General features: G+C 42.7%; 1 protein-coding gene across 4 annotated transcripts in view; it reads left to right on the forward strand.

Annotated features, from left to right (window-relative positions):
* Nucleotides 1–288: 288 nt before the first annotated feature.
* The window catches only part of FAT1 (FAT atypical cadherin 1), a 108,511-nt gene continuing 92,476 nt past the window's right edge, over nt 289–16,323 (forward strand). For 2 of the 4 annotated variants that reach the window (XM_082758972.1, XM_082758974.1), the window contains exons 1-2: nt 289–753; nt 8,336–11,625. In XM_082758972.1, coding sequence (XP_082615098.1) covers nt 8,358–11,625 — 3,268 coding nt within the window. In that variant the 5' untranslated portion in view covers nt 289–753; nt 8,336–8,357. Of the gene's footprint in view, nt 754–1,893; nt 2,058–8,335; nt 11,626–16,323 lie in introns of those variants that run through there. The other 2 variants (XM_082758975.1, XM_082758973.1) reach the window with 2 other exon arrangements.

Raw genomic sequence — 16,323 nt, forward strand, 5'->3', positions numbered from 1 at the left:
CGCGGCACGGTCCTGCGGGGGCAGGGGGACAGCGGAGGGGGCCGCCTCGCCCCGCCTCACCTGCGGCCGGCCGCGGCCCAGGTGCGCGGCAGCGGCCCCGCGCGGAGCCCTGTCGGAGCGGCCGACGGGAGCCCGGCGGGGTGCGCGCCGCCGCCGCGGTGAGGGGAAGGAGGGGGTGGCGCCGCCGGCAGCAGGGTCCGGGGGGCGGACGGAGCTCCAGAGAAGGGGGAGAGGGAGGGAAGGAGGCGGGGGAAGGAGGGAGGGAGGGAACCAGCGATCCGTCTCAGCTTCCCCACTCACTCTCCGCCGCTGCAACTCCGCAACTCTCCCGTTCTTTGCCTGGACATGTCTTGAGAAAGTTGGATCTCTCCTTTTCGCCTGCTTTTCTTCTTTTTTATTTTTATTTTTTTCCTTCTCCTTTTAATCTTTTCCCTCCCTCCCCATCTCTTCTCCCCCCTTCCCACCGCCGTTCGAGTAGCAGGCAGCCGATGGGGGGGAGCCGACATGCCGCGCTGTGGCGATGGGGACGGGCGCCGCGCTCGCTGAGCGCCGGGGCCGCGGCCGGCTGCCCGCTGTAGAGGTGCGCGGCCGCCCGGGCTGCTCCCGTTCCTTCGCCGAAGGCCAGGAAAAAATAAGAAAGAAAAAGAGGAAAAAAAGAAAAAGAAAAAGGAGGGGAGGGAAAAGGACGCGCGCGGAGATGAACTGAGCTGTGGAGCAGACTTTGAGAGGGGAGCGCCGAGTCCAGCTGGCCTGGTGAGTTCTTTGTTTGAGGAGTTTATTCGCAGCGGGGCGCCCGCAGAGGTGCTTCACGTGGGGCTCGCCGCGCTGCTCAGCGGCAGCGCTCGGGGGGCTTGCGCCTCAACCCCGGCTGCTGCAGTTTAAAGCTGCCGTGTGCGTATATCTTTGTATATATGCACTCACGTATATACGGGTACATATATATATAGGCACGGAGACTTGACCTAGACGCACCCGAGGCACCACTGCCGCCTTCCCGGACCGACCCGGGAGCCGGGCTGTGCTCCGCGGGGCTCCGCGCCGGGCTGGGGGCTGGCGGCCGGCAGCGTGCCCGGCCTGCGGTGCGCTGTGGCGCGGCGCCCCCTGGCCGGCCGCTGCGGAACTGCGGCGCCGCCGGCGGCTGCGAGGGGGCTCCGGGGGGCTGCCCCGAGAGGGGGCGAGGGCGGCCGAGGGGAGCGGAGCGGCGCCCCCCGAGGGAAGGAGGCGTCCCCCGAGGGAAGGAGCCGACCCCCGAGGGAAGGGACGGCTCCGGGAAGGGGCCGCTGTCTGAAGGCGCCGCTCTCTTCTGATCTCCAGCCCCGGGGCGCGCAGGGCTCCACTGAGGGAGGGTCCCCCCCCCTCACAGCTGGCTTTATTTATATACGGGGCTAATAAAGCGCCCCACTCGCGCCCCCGCCGGCTCCTCCCGCCCGCAGCCGAGCCGGGAGGGATTCCCCGGCGAACGTTTGATCGCTGCCGAGCGCGATCGCTTCTGAAGGAGCGGGGAGCGCTCCTGCGGGGCGTTCATCTGCAAAGCCGGGCCCCTTCAGCGAGCCCCGCGGGCGCCGGTCGCTGGAAGCAGAGGGCAGCAGCAGTTAAATGCCCGCTGCGCTGAGCGCCCTGAGCGGGGACTGCGCGTCCCAGCGGCGTCCCTCGAGCTCCCCTTCCCTCTGCAGGCGCCGCTGCCCGGGCGAACTTTCCCAGCCGCCTCCCCCAACCCCCCCCCTCCCCGTTCCGCACTTCACCGCCCGGGGGAGCGGCCGCCGGCCCCGCTCCCGCCTACCCCGCGCCTGGCCCGGCCCCGGGCGGGGCGGAGGGGCCGGGGTGCGGGGGCTGCTCCCGCGGAACGCCGGCACAAACGAGATCCGGAGCGGCCGGCGCGGCGGAGGAATACGGAGCTTGGGGTGGTGGAGACGGGGGGGGGGACACGGCCCGGCGCCGAGGGGCAGCGAGCGGCGGGACGGGCGGCTGGCGGCGGAGGAAGGCGAGCGGAGTGCGCTGTGCAGCCGCCCGGTGCGGGGTCGCCATGCGGGGCTGGTCCCCGCCCCGCGGGCACTGAGGTGGGGGCGGCTGGGAGAGTCGGGGGAAGTTTTGGGGGGTCTGCCGGCCGAGAGGGGAGGGGAGGGAGGGAGGCGAGGCGGCAGGTTGCTCCGAAGTTATGTCGAGGAAAAAAAAAAAAAAAAAAAAAAAGGGTGGTGATCGTATTTTCCCCCTGGAGGCAAGGTGTCTGCCGTGGGATGTGTGTAATGGGCCATTGTGAACTTAATTCCCGGGTAAGCCGCGGGGAGAGGCTGGCAGCGAAGAAGTGTCTCGGGGTGATTTTCTCCCTTTGTTCCCGCTGGAGCGCGGCGCCTCCCGGTGCTCCCCTCGCCGGATTCCTCGGCGAGATGAAGGCGAGGAGGCGGCTCTCGGGGACCCCGGCAGCTCGCCTCGCTCCGCCTGGCTTCTCTGGCAGCGCAGACAAAACCAAGCTTTGTTGGGAAGGTGTGCTTAGTTTCCTGGGGTCAGCAAGTGGCAGTGGAGCTTCCCATAGCCAATGCTTATGAACTTTTTTTTTGGGGGGGGGATGCATTAAGAATTTTTTTTAAAAAAAACCAACACTGGCTTCTAACAGCAGTTTTTCCTGCGGTTTGAGGTACTTACAAGTTGTTCCCAGGCGGCCGCATGGGAAATACTGCTCCTACTGTCTTGCTGTGAAAGAAAGGAATAGTGTGTAATGGCTGTGTCTCCTGCTCGCTGCATACTGCCTTTTTACCTGTCTAAGCATGTGGTTATATTATCCAGCTATTTAGTGTGTAAAATTCCCTGTTTTATCGCTGAATAAGACTATTTCAAAGCTTTTTGTTCTCTGTGAGATCCTGAAATCTCGCATTTAGGATACTGGAAGGTGAGCTTTAGTAGTTGCAGCAATACGATAGGCTACTGCTTTTATAACTTAGCACGAGAAAGAACCTTATATGGCCAAGTTATAACTGGTTTCAGTGAAAGCAAGGAAGCAAAAGAAAAAGCAAAGCTCTAAAACAGTGAAGATTTATATCTGTTATTTATTTTAGTTTAAAGCTGAGTGCAAGCTCAGTAAAACTATTTTTGGTCCTCGAAAAGTTGTCATCATATTGAATTTCAACCAAACTTCTTAATTCCCAAAGATTTGCTTTTCTGTGTACAATGGATGAGTTCAGTATTAGACACACGGCAGTTACTGGTATATGTAAATACCTAAAATTGCCGGTGTGAAACTTTGTTTTGCTCAAGCTTGAGAATCTTTCCATGCTGTTTGAATACAGCAGCTGCATTTCCTTTAACAGCAGAGATCTTGACTGCACAAATCAAAGTATCTCATGAGATTAAATCCTACCGTGGGGAATATAAACATAAACCTTGCTGGAGTTTAGTCACAAGATGGAACTGCTAAGTTAATCTCTACGGCAACGTACATTTTTTGAATAACTTACTAGCTTTACTTAAGTAACTTTACTGTATGCTTTCATCATGTGTTAATTTTCTGTCTACCAACACACAGATGCCTCCCACTGTTGTCCCTGTCCCTTCCCCCTATTCCCAAAATCAATGAAAGCCTCTTTCAGTGTTTATTTCAAAAGAAAATCAGATATTTATTAAGTTTTTGGTTGGAGTTCTGAGGATGTTGAAACGGTTAAACCTGATTGGTCTACATAAATGATTGCTTTTAAAAAAATGAAAGAGAAGGTGTAGCTGTACAGTTAGTACAGCCCACAAAGCCACATGATCTCCCTTAGACTTCTACAATAGGAACCCTGTCATGACAGTTTAGTTACTGCGGTAATAACTTTTCACAGTGAGTTTGTGTCAAATGGCATCATTTGTACGTGCTGATCAAAACTGACCTTTAAAGTAAATTGGCGATGTTTTGATCAGTAGAGACATTTTAGTGTTAATAATGTAAAGTTGCTATTCAGGGAAGTTGGTGTGCATGTGCCAAAAAAACATAGAGAACAAAGCAAAGTGCTACCTCATTTGTTACAAATTAGTAAAAGTTTTCAGAAGACAATCATTGCACAAACAGCACTAAAGGACTTATTTTAGTCCCCAAAATGCTCCCTGGTGTTTCCCAAGTGCAGTGTTCACAGGCTGTGTTCTGAGTCTGGTTTGGCTAACACAAGCAATGTAGCGTAGTGTTGCAGGAAGTCCTTCTGGGCTTAACTGGCAGATCTTGTGTGTAGAAAGGGGATAACAATGGCACTGAGGCTCGTAGTAACAGCCTGTCTGGCCCAGTTAAGGGGCTTTTTCTGCCCGTGATTTTTCTGTGATTGGTTGGGGAGTAACTCCCACAATGTTTGTTCACTCTTGATACATTTTGTGGAAGACAAAGCTTGTTTTGCCTGTTTGGCATTGAGGTTGCTACATACTGTGTTTGATGCTTAAAACAGTTAAACTTGCAAGTTTCAAACTACATGTATACAGGTTGAAGTCCATGTACTGCAAGCATTCCGCAAAGAGAAACTTGCATCTTAGCCAAATTATCAGCATTTGAAAGTTTTTAGTAAAAGGTCACCCAGCCCACCTGATTCTCTGATTCTGTTGCCTTTACTGTGAAGTTAGTTCATATTTTTAAGTTGTGTTAGTATTTTTTTCCCCATATGTGAGTGACACTGAGTTAAATCATTTTGTTAATGCAGTATCTAAGTAGTAAAACTGTCATTGGTATGAATATGCACATAATAATAACCATCCTTCCAAATAGGAAATCAGAGTTTGTTTGAGATCAGCCTTCCAGAATAAATATGATGTACTTCTTGTAAACCTAGGGCTATGATGTTTTATTAAGCAAACAGTTGTGTTATGTCTTGGAAATGGATGCAGAAAATCCTAAAGTGGTGATACTCCAAAGATTTATTAAAAAAAAAAAAAAAATAGTTCAAAGCGTAGCCCTTGGCTAAAATGTTTGTGAAATTTAGTCATTCTGGCTCCCTGTAATGAGCCATCTGAGCTTGCATCTAACACGCTATCATTTTATCTTAATGCTTTCATGCTTTCTCTTAGTCGATAACTTTTTACATTGTTTAATACTTTAGATATTTATCAAGATTATATTATATGTGGATAATAGTCTTGGTTCAACAATTTTTAATTTCTGGTAGCTCTCCAAATTATGGCACAAGATGGGGAAAATATAATGTAACAGAAATATCTAACTTCTTTTTATTTAGCGCAGTTAACTGTCCGGTTGAGGGATGCTCTTCAGTTGTAGGTTGTGACTCAGCAGACATTAGAGGTTGCTGCTACAGAATGGACTCTTACTGGTAGTTGCATAACTGTGTTCAGTAGCCTGCCTGTTGCCAGTTCTGAGCAGTTATTACAGAAAATAAGCAAAGAGTACTTAAGGTATTATGACACAGAAAAATATTTATGTAATAGTAAAACCTACACATATGTTCAACTTAGAATTTTAATGAGGAGCTTGGATATCTTAGTGTAGTCTAATGCATCATAGTCTAATGTGCCTGAGATATGAGGAACAAATGATAAAAGATGCAGACAGATAGTGTTTTACATAATAAACACACCAGTTCTGACAGCTTATTGCCAACTGCTAGTACGTAAGGGCTGTGAGTTACAGGATGCTATAGCTTCAGAAGACAAATGGGGTTTTGGATTTCAGCATAAATAAAAACAAACAAAAAATCCTGTTGCAACTGACGGAGGAAAAGAGGGAAACTATGCAGTATAAGACCTGATCAATAAGTAGCTTTGGGTAGTGAAGAGCTGCTAAAATTCCAACAAATGGAGTAAAAGAACTAATAGCAGCCCCATAAATACAGACTCAGAGTTGATGCTCTTTGCTACTGAATTTTAATAGATTATAGGCCTAAAATGTGTCCAGTTTTGACAAGAGTGCAAAATGACTGGTGAAAGCTTAAGGAATTGTATTGAAGTGACTTGTGAGGAGCTACCTTGGCTCTGAGAAGAATGCAAGAGGGTCACAGAGAAATGTTCTGATAGGTAGGAAAGACTAGACAGTAACTTCTGTTTCCCTGAGTGTATGGTTTTGGAAGTACCACAGTTTTTGGAAGGCTCTTGTGGAACAAGTCAGGTGGTGAGCATTTTCTCTTTAACAATTTAATTTATTTGATAAAGCAGAGCTCCTTTCACCTGTCAGAGTTGAAGGTCCCAAGACTTCCACAGGGAGAGTTGTTTCTGTTGATTACTTCAAAGGATGTAATCACTTTTGATGTGTGTCTTAGTGCAGTATAATGACTTCTTAAATTGCTTGAAATTTTAGAGGTATTGATATAGGTTATTTATTGCAGTAATTTTTGTGATGAAAATATTCATTTATTTAGTGGCATATTAAGAAAATGAAGCCCTGGAGTCCCAAGTGTCTGCTTATTCTAAGGATAAACCATAGCCTAGGGAAAACAGTAGAAAAGAGAGAAATGATATTGTTAACCCATTGAAATCGTGATTGTTGCAACCTCGTTCATTTGCCCTCCCAACCTTTCATTCTTCCAGCTTTAAGACCTTTTAAGTAGTGGTTCTAGCTAGTGACTTACCTTTTAATTTCTGCTATGGTTATAGCCTTAATCAAGTAAGTTAATTGCTAGATTTGGAAGACAGACCACAGATTTTTGCTTTTTTTCTTCCCCAGATGGATTTTTCTTATTCCTCTCTAATATTTCCTTTATCTTTGTGAATCTGAGTCCTAAGTCCTTAGAAGTCCTTAGGACTTAGGACTTCTCAAAAGCGCTGATTTAATAATGGCTGTGACAGAATCAGCTGCTTCTGAGGCTTTGGAGTGAACTGTTAACACAGGCAGGTTAATTTGCTCTAATATCTCCTAGTGAGCAGAGATGATCCGTGGAATTTCAGCCAATATCATATTTCAGGTATCTAATCAAGCAGGTAGGAATTAAGGGAGAGACAAACAGCAGTAAGAGAAAATGTGAGTGGTGGAAGACGACAACAGAATGAGATGCACTTGAAGCTGAGGTGAGCAGAACCAGTGTGAGGGTAGGCACAGAGGAAAGTCTGGCAGGCAGAGGTAGAGAGTGGGAGAATAGGGATAAAATGGGGAGAGAATAGGGATAACATGGGGGAGAAAAGGTTGGGAAGAATGAAAGGAGAGTATGGTTGGGAATTAGTATGCAAGTTGTATGAAAAAGACCAGCCAGGGAAGGAAAGACTAAAGAAGAGGCAAGGGAAAAATACTGAAGATAAATAGGGGAAGGTAAAAGAGAAGAATGTATGGTACTTAATCAAGTTAAAGATAAATGGCTTTCTACTTGCTGCAAATAAATCCACCCCCCCACGCTTTTTTTTTTGTTGTTGTTGTTGTTTTGAAAGCTTGGGTTTGTTGAGGAAGAATTTTAAAGCTTTGATTTATCATCCTGTGAGACATCCGGGAGTAACAACTCTTGCTGTAAACCCAGATGAAGAGGGTGGTCTTGAAGGGTCTTGTTCCTGAGGTTTCTACCTTTTGTTATGCTGCAGTCTTGCCTGGATTTAGACATTGGAAATTATATACTGACTTCTTCCTCAAAAGGTACAGCTGATGAGGCATGTCTCCATGTCTGTCTTGCTGTTTCAGACGTTTTCCCTGTCATTTCTGGAGTGTGTTTAAAAGAAACGCATCTCCATAGATCTTCCAGTTATTTTTGTAGATTCATGTTCCTGTAGCTCTTGATCCTCGTTTTTCAGATCTGTTCAGAGAGGGGAATAAAGGAATATGCCTCATTCTTTATTGATGGTCGTACAGCTTAGTGATGAGCTTGGCTTTAAAAAAAGAAAAAAAAAAAAAAAAGGCAATGCTATCAACTGTTCTTATCAGGGTACTGAGACAGGACAGAATAAAACAGGTATGGAATAATTCCCTGTTTATAATTGTTTTTTTTTGTTTGTTTGTTTTTGTTTTTTTACTTCTGCATCATTAGATATTAGTCATTTTACAATCTAAGTGAAATGAGTGAGAATAATTTACTATCAGAAAACTAGAACTAGAGGACTGGAGAGAGTACTCCAAATTCATGCAGATCAAGTTTGCTCACTTGCTTACTTCAGTACTGGCATATTTCTCCTAACAGTGTTGCTTTATGAAGTGTTTCAGATGAAGTTAACTGAATGCATTCTCCTTGTGTCTAATTCTTAGAATTTGGTCTTAAGGATTCTTGAGAATTTGGGGGGATTTTAATTTACCTGCTTTTTTGTTACTGGAAATCACACTGAAACTTTCAGCAAAAATGGTTATAACGTAGATGTATAACTAATAGTGTTTTTGCAAGTGTGTGTTCTAAACTAAGCATCAAGGTCATCTGAGTAGTATTTGAACAGTCATAGGTCTTAATTCTTCTTTCTCTTGTTTCAGGTTTTTTTTTGTAATTGCTGCCATGGGAAGATACTTGACTATGCTGTCGCTGCTGATGCTGCTGGTGCAGCATTTTGGAAACTGTGAAGGAAATCAAATCCCACATCATGCTCCACCAATGCAATTTACACAAGCACAGTATAATGCCACTGTGTATGAGAATTCTGCAGCAAAGACTTATGTTGGGCATCCAGTGAAAATGGGCATTTACATCACAAATCCGTTATGGGACATAAGATACAAAATTATTTCTGGAGACAATGAGAATTTGTTTAAAGCTGAGGAATATGTTCTTGGAAATTTCTGTTTTTTGAGAATACGGACCAAGGGAGGAAACACAGCTATCCTTAACAGAGAGGTAAAAGACCATTATATGCTGACTGTTAAAGCAGTTGAAAAAAATACAAATGCTGAAACACGCACGAAGGTCAGGGTACAGGTACTGGATACAAATGACTTGCGGCCTTTGTTTTCTCCAACATCTTACAGTGTTTCTTTGCCTGAAAACACAGCAATAAGGACAAGCATTGCCAGAGTCAGTGCAACAGATGCAGATATAGGAACCAATGGAGAGTTCTACTATAGCTTTAAAGAAAGAACAGATGTGTTTGCTATTCATCCAACTAGTGGTGTGATAGTGCTAACTGGTAGACTCGACTACTCGGACACTAAGCGTTATGAAATGGAAATTCTTGCAGTGGATCGTGGACTGAAGCTGTATGGTAGCAGTGGCATCAGCAGTATGGCAAAACTAACTGTGCATGTAGAGCAAGCAAATGAATATGCGCCCATTATTACAGCTGTTACACTGACTCCCTCAGAATCAGATAAGGATCCAACTTATGCAGTTGTAACTGTAGAGGACAATGATCAAGGTCCAAATGGAGAAATAGCATCATTAAATATTGTTGCAGGTGATCCACTTCAGCAGTTCAGAACAGTGAGGTCTGTTCCAGGAGGTAAAGAATACAGAATCAAAGCCATTGGTCCCATCGACTGGGAGAGCCACCCCTTTGGATACAACCTTACCCTTCAAGCTAAAGATAAAGGAAATCCTCCACAGTTTTCATCTGTAAAAGTTGTTCATGTGACATCACCACTGTTTAAGTCTGGTCCTGTCAGATTTGAAAAAGAGATATATAGAGCTGAAATAAGTGAATTTGCTCCTCCAAACACACCTGTGATAATGGTAAAAGCTCTGCCTAGTTACCCCCATTTAAAATATATATTTAAAAACACACCTGGCAAAGTAAAATTCAATTTAAACACTCACACTGGTCTCATTACCACTTCAGAACCCATAAAAGCACAATACTCATCCCATTTTGAACTTGAAGTTGTGACAAGTGACAGAAGAGCTTCTGCAAAAGTATTAATTAAGGTACTAGGCATGAACAGCAATCCTCCTGAATTTACTCAGACATCCTATAAAGCTTCTTTTGATGAGAATGTGCCAATAGGTACTAGTGTCATGAGAGTAAGTGCAAAAGATCCTGATGAAGGGGAAAATGGTTACGTGACTTACAGCATCGCAAACCTAAATCCTTTGCCCTTTGTGATAAACCATTTCAGTGGGGTTATTAGTACCTCAGAAGACTTAGATTATGAATTGATGCCAAGGCTTTACAATTTAAGGATTCGAGCTTCTGATTGGGGTATACCATATCGTCGAGAAGTTGAAGTTCCTGTTACTATTATTTTAAATAACCTGAATGACAATGTACCTCTGTTTGAGAAAATAAATTGTGAGGGAACAATCCCCAGGGATCTTGGTGTTGGAGAACAAATAACAACGGTATCTGCCATTGATGCTGATGAGCTTCAGTTGGTGAGATACCAAATTGAATCTGGAAATGAACTGGATTTATTCAGCCTAAATCCAAATTCTGGAGTACTTTCTCTCAAGCAGCCGCTAACAGATGGCCTAGGTGCTAAAATTTCTTTTCACAGTTTGAAAATTACAGCTACAGATGGAGAAAACTTTGCAAAACCATTGTATATCAACATAACTGTAGCTACTAGTCGCAAACCGGTCAACTTGCAATGTGAAGAAACTGGCGTTGCCAAAATGCTCGCAGAGAAGCTCTTGCAAGCAAATAAATTGCACAGCCGTGGAGAAGTTGAGGATGTTTTCTTTGACACTCACTCAGTGAATCTGCATGCACCTCAATTTAGAAGTACGCTCCCCAGTAGCATTGAGGTAAGAGAAGACCAACCTGTGGGCTCCAGCATAATAATTATGAATGCTACTGATCTTGATACTGGCTTCAATGGAAAGTTAGTGTATGTTATCTCTGGAGGTAATGAAGATAGTAGTTTCATTGTTGACATGGAAAGTGGAATGCTGAAAATCTTGTCTCCCCTTGACCGGGAAGTAAAAGATAAATATACACTGAACATTACTGTCTACGATCTTGGAATACCACAGAAGTCTGCCTGGCACCTTCTAGATGTAAGAATTTTGGATGCTAATGACAACCCACCAGTGTTCCTACAAGACAGCTATTTTGTCGAAGTGAGTGAAAACAAAGAGCTGAACAGTGAAATTATTCAAATTGAAGCTACAGATAAAGATTTGGGGGCTAATAGAGAAGTAAAATACTCTCTTCTTACAGATACAGACAAGTTTACTATTAACGCTGTGACAGGAGTTGTGAAAGTTGTGGGGGTTCTGGATCGTGAAGAACAGCATGTCTATTTCTTGAAAATAGAGGCTAGGGACCAACCTACTGAAGAACCTCAATTATTTTCAACGGTTATTTTGAAAGTATCTATAGAAGATGTTAACGATAATCCTCCTAAATTTATTCCTTCAAATTATCATGTGAAAATTCGAGAAGATCTTCCTGAGGGAACAATTATTACATGGCTAGAAGCCTATGATCCTGATTTAGGCCAGTCAGGTCAAGTACGGTACAGTCTTTTGGACAGTGGAGATGGCACGTTTGATGTTGATAAACTAAGCGGAGCACTACGTATTGTACAAAGACTGGATTATGAAAAGAAACAACTTTATAACCTGACTGTGCGGGCCAAGGACAAAGGAAAACCCATTTCATTGTCCTCTACGTGTTATGTTGAAGTGGAGGTAGTTGATGTGAATGAAAACTTGCACCCGCCACGGTTCTCTATATTTGCTGATAAAGGCTTTATAAAAGAAGATGCTCCTGTTGGCTCCTCAGTAATGACAGTATCTGCTTATGACGAAGACACAGGACGAGATGGGGAGATTCGATATTCTATCAGAGATGGGTCTGGTATAGGAGTCTTCCGCATAGATGAAGAAAAAGGTAAGGCATTTTTATGTTATCTTTATGCTCTAAGTAAAATGATATGCTGGCAAAGAGGTGATAAAAGCTGCATTGTCACTGTTGAGAGAGGTGTTTTTGTTAGGACCAAAAAATAAAAAGTCACCAATAATAAGTACAGTTCCATCTGCCACTAGTGAAATTGTAAGTGTATATTTGATAAGTACTTTTCCTCTGTCCTCATTTTCATCCAGCATACCTAAATGCATGGTAGATCTTAAAATATCTACCATGTGGCAAAAAGAAGAATGCTGTTGATATAAAATGAAGGTCTGTTTCAAGTAAACAGTTGTCCTGAGGACTGTGGGGCGTGTGAAATAGAGGGATTGAATTGATTTCTGTCCAAGGACTGAATTCTGACATTTTTATGCTTTGCATTCTTAAACTACAGCTCTGGTGCTTCATTTACTAGAAGTATTTATCAGTACCGGTATTTATACTGCCATACTTGCTGTTTTTGTATCTACCTTTTATGGTTATAGGTGCTCATGTTTATGTTAGTAATCAGTACTTTCTTCATGGAAAGGCTCTTGTAAAGAAAACATTGATGCAGCCTTTAAAAAGCTTGTATAAATCAAGCAGACTGAACTGTTGGCTTACCTCATTAGTGATGCATAAATTGAGGAGCAACTTTGAGTTATTCAAATGCCATGTATTCAGAAAAAAGCAGAAGGATGGTTTCTGAAGAAATCTAGTGCTGACTTCTAGTAGTGCGTCTCTGTAACTACCTGTTCTTTTACATATCTGATAAAGGTAGAGAACACTGATATTGTGTTACTCTTCGGTGGGTGTATGAAGAGGGGTTGCTTTTTTTTTTTTTTTTTTTAATCTTAGGGAACAAATTCCCTCTTAAACACTAGAGTGGGGAAGAATTCGTTTGCATTTGGTGGATGTGTTTGTCTTCAAACTTCGATCTAAACCAAGAACCTGGTGAAAGAATGTAGAGCATTTTAAAGCTTGACAATGTAGCTTAAAATGTCTTTTTTTTTTTTTTTTTTTTTTCTAAGAAATCACCAGCATTGTTACAGAAGGCACTCTTTGTGCTTAACTATCTGCATATTTTTCATTCTTTTCAAAATGAACTGTCCTTGATATAAGGTACAGACTGATAATTAGTCAAGAAAGCATATTAAAGAATTTGTGGAAAGATGAGATGTAGGAAGCAACTTGGTGACTTTTTCAGCTTGGTAAAAGGCTCTTCTGACTTCACCTTTTAAGTTTCCTGCTGTCTGAGAGAATTGTACTGCACTTCCAGTTCAAAATTTGATAAACTGGATTTTGGAAGTCTACTATTTTCAGTGGTTGAAAATTGTTTTATCCCCTGCTTCTAGGAATTGAGGACAACAGTCACATTTTCAGGAAAAAAAAATAGATTACTGATGGTGTTAGAAGCATCAATTAGAAACATCAAGTTCTAGACGTGGAGTTGTTGCTGGCTTTCAAGCTATTGTTTCTATGTTAGTAGTTTTTATTCTGTACTTCAGAAGGTATGAAATTGTATTAGTGTTTGGTATTTTGACCCTTAATTCTGAAATGTTCTGGCATTTTTCCAAAGATAACTTAATATAACTTTGCCACTTTTTTTTTTTTAAGACTTACCATTGACTTAGGCCAGCTGGTTTTCATAGGTTGTCTGTCTGCAGTTCTGTCCAAACCCTTAGAAGTGAATATCTTAATGGGGGCCCTAATGCGCCCATACTGCTAAACTCAGGAGTTGCTTTGATTACTTTGTTGTCTAATTGCTTCAATCTGTGATGCTTTTCAAGAAGACACAGAAAAAGTGCATTAGGAATGAATTGGTAGGTGGTCATATTATAGCTTTCAAATAAATATTTCTTAGCTCATAAATATGACAACAGTAGGGAAAGGTAGAGAGCAAGTTGATAGCCTATAAAATTGCAATAGTTTCTGTAGCACCTTCGCCATCTCACTTTCTATGTACTACAATGTAAGAAATGGTTGCATACAGTTAACATGCAGCCAACCTAAAAGGAAGTATTTTTCACATGCGGTGTAATAAAGTCAAGAAGCTCATTTCCCCAGGAAGTTATAGAGACCAAAAGTATGACTAAAGTAAATAAAAGATACTAATGAGTTTATTTTGAGGTTCAGCCTTATGTTATCTCCAGCTTATAAATTGTTAATTGGAAGCCAAGTGGGTGAGGAAGGAGATCATAATTTGCTACTTGACCTGTTCTTTTATCCTTGTACTAAGTATCAGTGGGTTGTTACTTCTAGGGAGGGCACTGAGCCAAAGGTAATGTTACAGAAGTTCTTAGGTGGTCATAAGGATGTCTGAAACACAGAGTGTTTCCTGTTTTCACTGCCACTTCAGAGATGAGGAAGATGGAAAATCCTTTCTGTTTTTGCTGTACACATCATCTTAGGGTGCTTTATGAGTCACTCGTACAGAGTGCATGCTGAGATAATTAAAGTGAAACTGTTGGTTATCACTGTAGTCGATGAGGGGTTTAGCAAACTCCATCTCCAGAGACCACTTAAAGTGGGAGGTCATACAGGGAGAGCATGTCAGGGAGGGTTGCTGACATTCACTCACAATGCTAGAAGTGAAAGCAAGTGTAGGATTTGAGAGATTGAGTCAGACAATTCAGTTTTACAACTAATGAGTGAATCTAACAAACGAGAGAAGAAATGCCTGGAGGAGAACCTAAAGCAGAAGTTATATGGTACTAAGGCAACATTGAGTCCTTTTTCTTTCTCCTCCCAGATACCATACCAGCAGGCAATAAGGTAAAATGTCTTCCTATTTGTTGTTGTTGTTACATATAAAGATGAGTGTTTTCATTAAGTATTTGCACTTCTCAAAGGTGAAATAAAAGATGGAAGCTCTAGTACATGAAAAAAGGTGTTGGAAAGAACTGCTAGTATTTCTTCCAGTTGTATAGGTTAGGTGAAGAAGGCCATTCAGTGTTACCACCGGGGTGTATGTGACACTACTGTAGGATCAGCAGCATCTGGTGAACTAGTTTCCACACAGATTTTCAGTTGTTAAATGAGAGGAACCATTACTAGTTTTGCGCAGTATCTGCTTGTCCTTCTCCAAGGAATTTGTGCCAAGCAGGCTGTTCTCTTCCTGAAGATAGCAGGACTTCTGGGTTATTACTGTGAGCTAGTTTTTATCTCGTATCAGAGCTTTCTTCTTTTGGTTTTGGTTTTCTTTCTAGTTCTCAAAATCTAGACAGCTGAGGGAATCAGCAGGCTCAGGAAGTATAGATGCCCTAGGACATTGCAGTGTTTGTGGAAAACAGGAGCCCATCTTGAAAGCTGTTCAGAAACGAAGGAAGTTTCAAACTGAATTCCTTTGTGTCCAGTTGTGTCTAACCTGATGTGTACTGGAGTGGCTGGACTCTGAGCACTTGTGCTTCCAGTAAAATTTCCCTAGTGATGATTTATTTGAACTATTTTAATAAACCATGGATAATTTTACAAACATCTTTATCAGAAAATTCCCATGTAGGTCAACTGGCAAGGCTACCACCAGCAGGTGTTTTCTCAGTTTCTGCAGTTCTGGATATTTCCCAGAAGGTAGCCTAGTTCCAGAAAGGTGTCAAGGGTGATGTGGCAGTCTGAAGTTTGTGCCTGATAACCTTTGTACTGCTCTTGAATCACGTAATTTAGTTACCTGTTACTAGGAATCTTAGATTTTTTTCGGTAACCTGTGTTTAAGTTGCTGTGTGTGAGGCTTACAGAATAATAATTCAATTCTAACAGTAACAAAAATTTCAGATGATAAAACTAATTTGCTGCTTGGAAAAGACACAAGTAATACTGTGTTTAATTAGAACAAGGGTCTGTTTAACCTGCTATACCATCTCTAGCAGTTTAAGTAAGAACTAGAACAGAGCAGACAGGTGGTACTTCTTTCTAATAGTTTCCCAAACTGGTTGCTTTCTCTTACGGAGTTCTTGAATTAAGTGGGGCTTGCAAATATTCAGTGGCCGTTAGTGGATTCTTTCCTGTGTTGTGCTCCCTTGGAGTCATGTAATTTTTGGGTGTAACCTTACTACCTTAATAAGGAAAGATTATTTGTTTTGGTAAAGAATGTTAAGGGAGCAAGTAAAAAAATATTAAGGGGGCGGGGGAATGTAGAGGAAAACTCATTTTACTGCACTATCTCTGTGCATAAAATACCATCAATAAAGCTTAATGGCTATGAGACACTTTTTAATATTACCAGAACTATTTCCAGCAGGGAAGACAGTAATTCATTAAGGAGAATGAATAGGATTTTAACTACATGGAGCAAAGTACTGAATTATGTTCTTAAAAGGTACAGAGTATTGCTAACACATAATAAGCATGTTAACATTTCTTTGTAGTGCTCTCAAAATTGCATTAATTAAAAGGCAGGGTATGGTTTACATTTGCACCTAAGGGACAACTTCAAATTCTGTATCTTCAGCACTCATTGGCTTTTGAGCTTTTTTTAATCATCCTACCGCTCGCTGGTTTTGAGTTTTAATGATGAAGACAGGCATTAGCAAATATTAGATACGTATCATCAGTGGAGCAGAACACGTAAGTACCTTTTGGATATCTACTAAACCAGCGGTGTTTTCTGGAACAGAAGCCAAATGGGCTGTGTCTGACCTAACAGCTATGGTACCTTCCAAACAGGGTGGCTGCACCCAGACTGTTGGGTATGGTCGCTGCTGCTCG

This window comes from Aythya marila, assembly GCF_965140915.1.
Source record: "Aythya marila genome assembly, chromosome: 4".
Taxonomy (NCBI): domain Eukaryota; kingdom Metazoa; phylum Chordata; class Aves; order Anseriformes; family Anatidae; genus Aythya; species Aythya marila.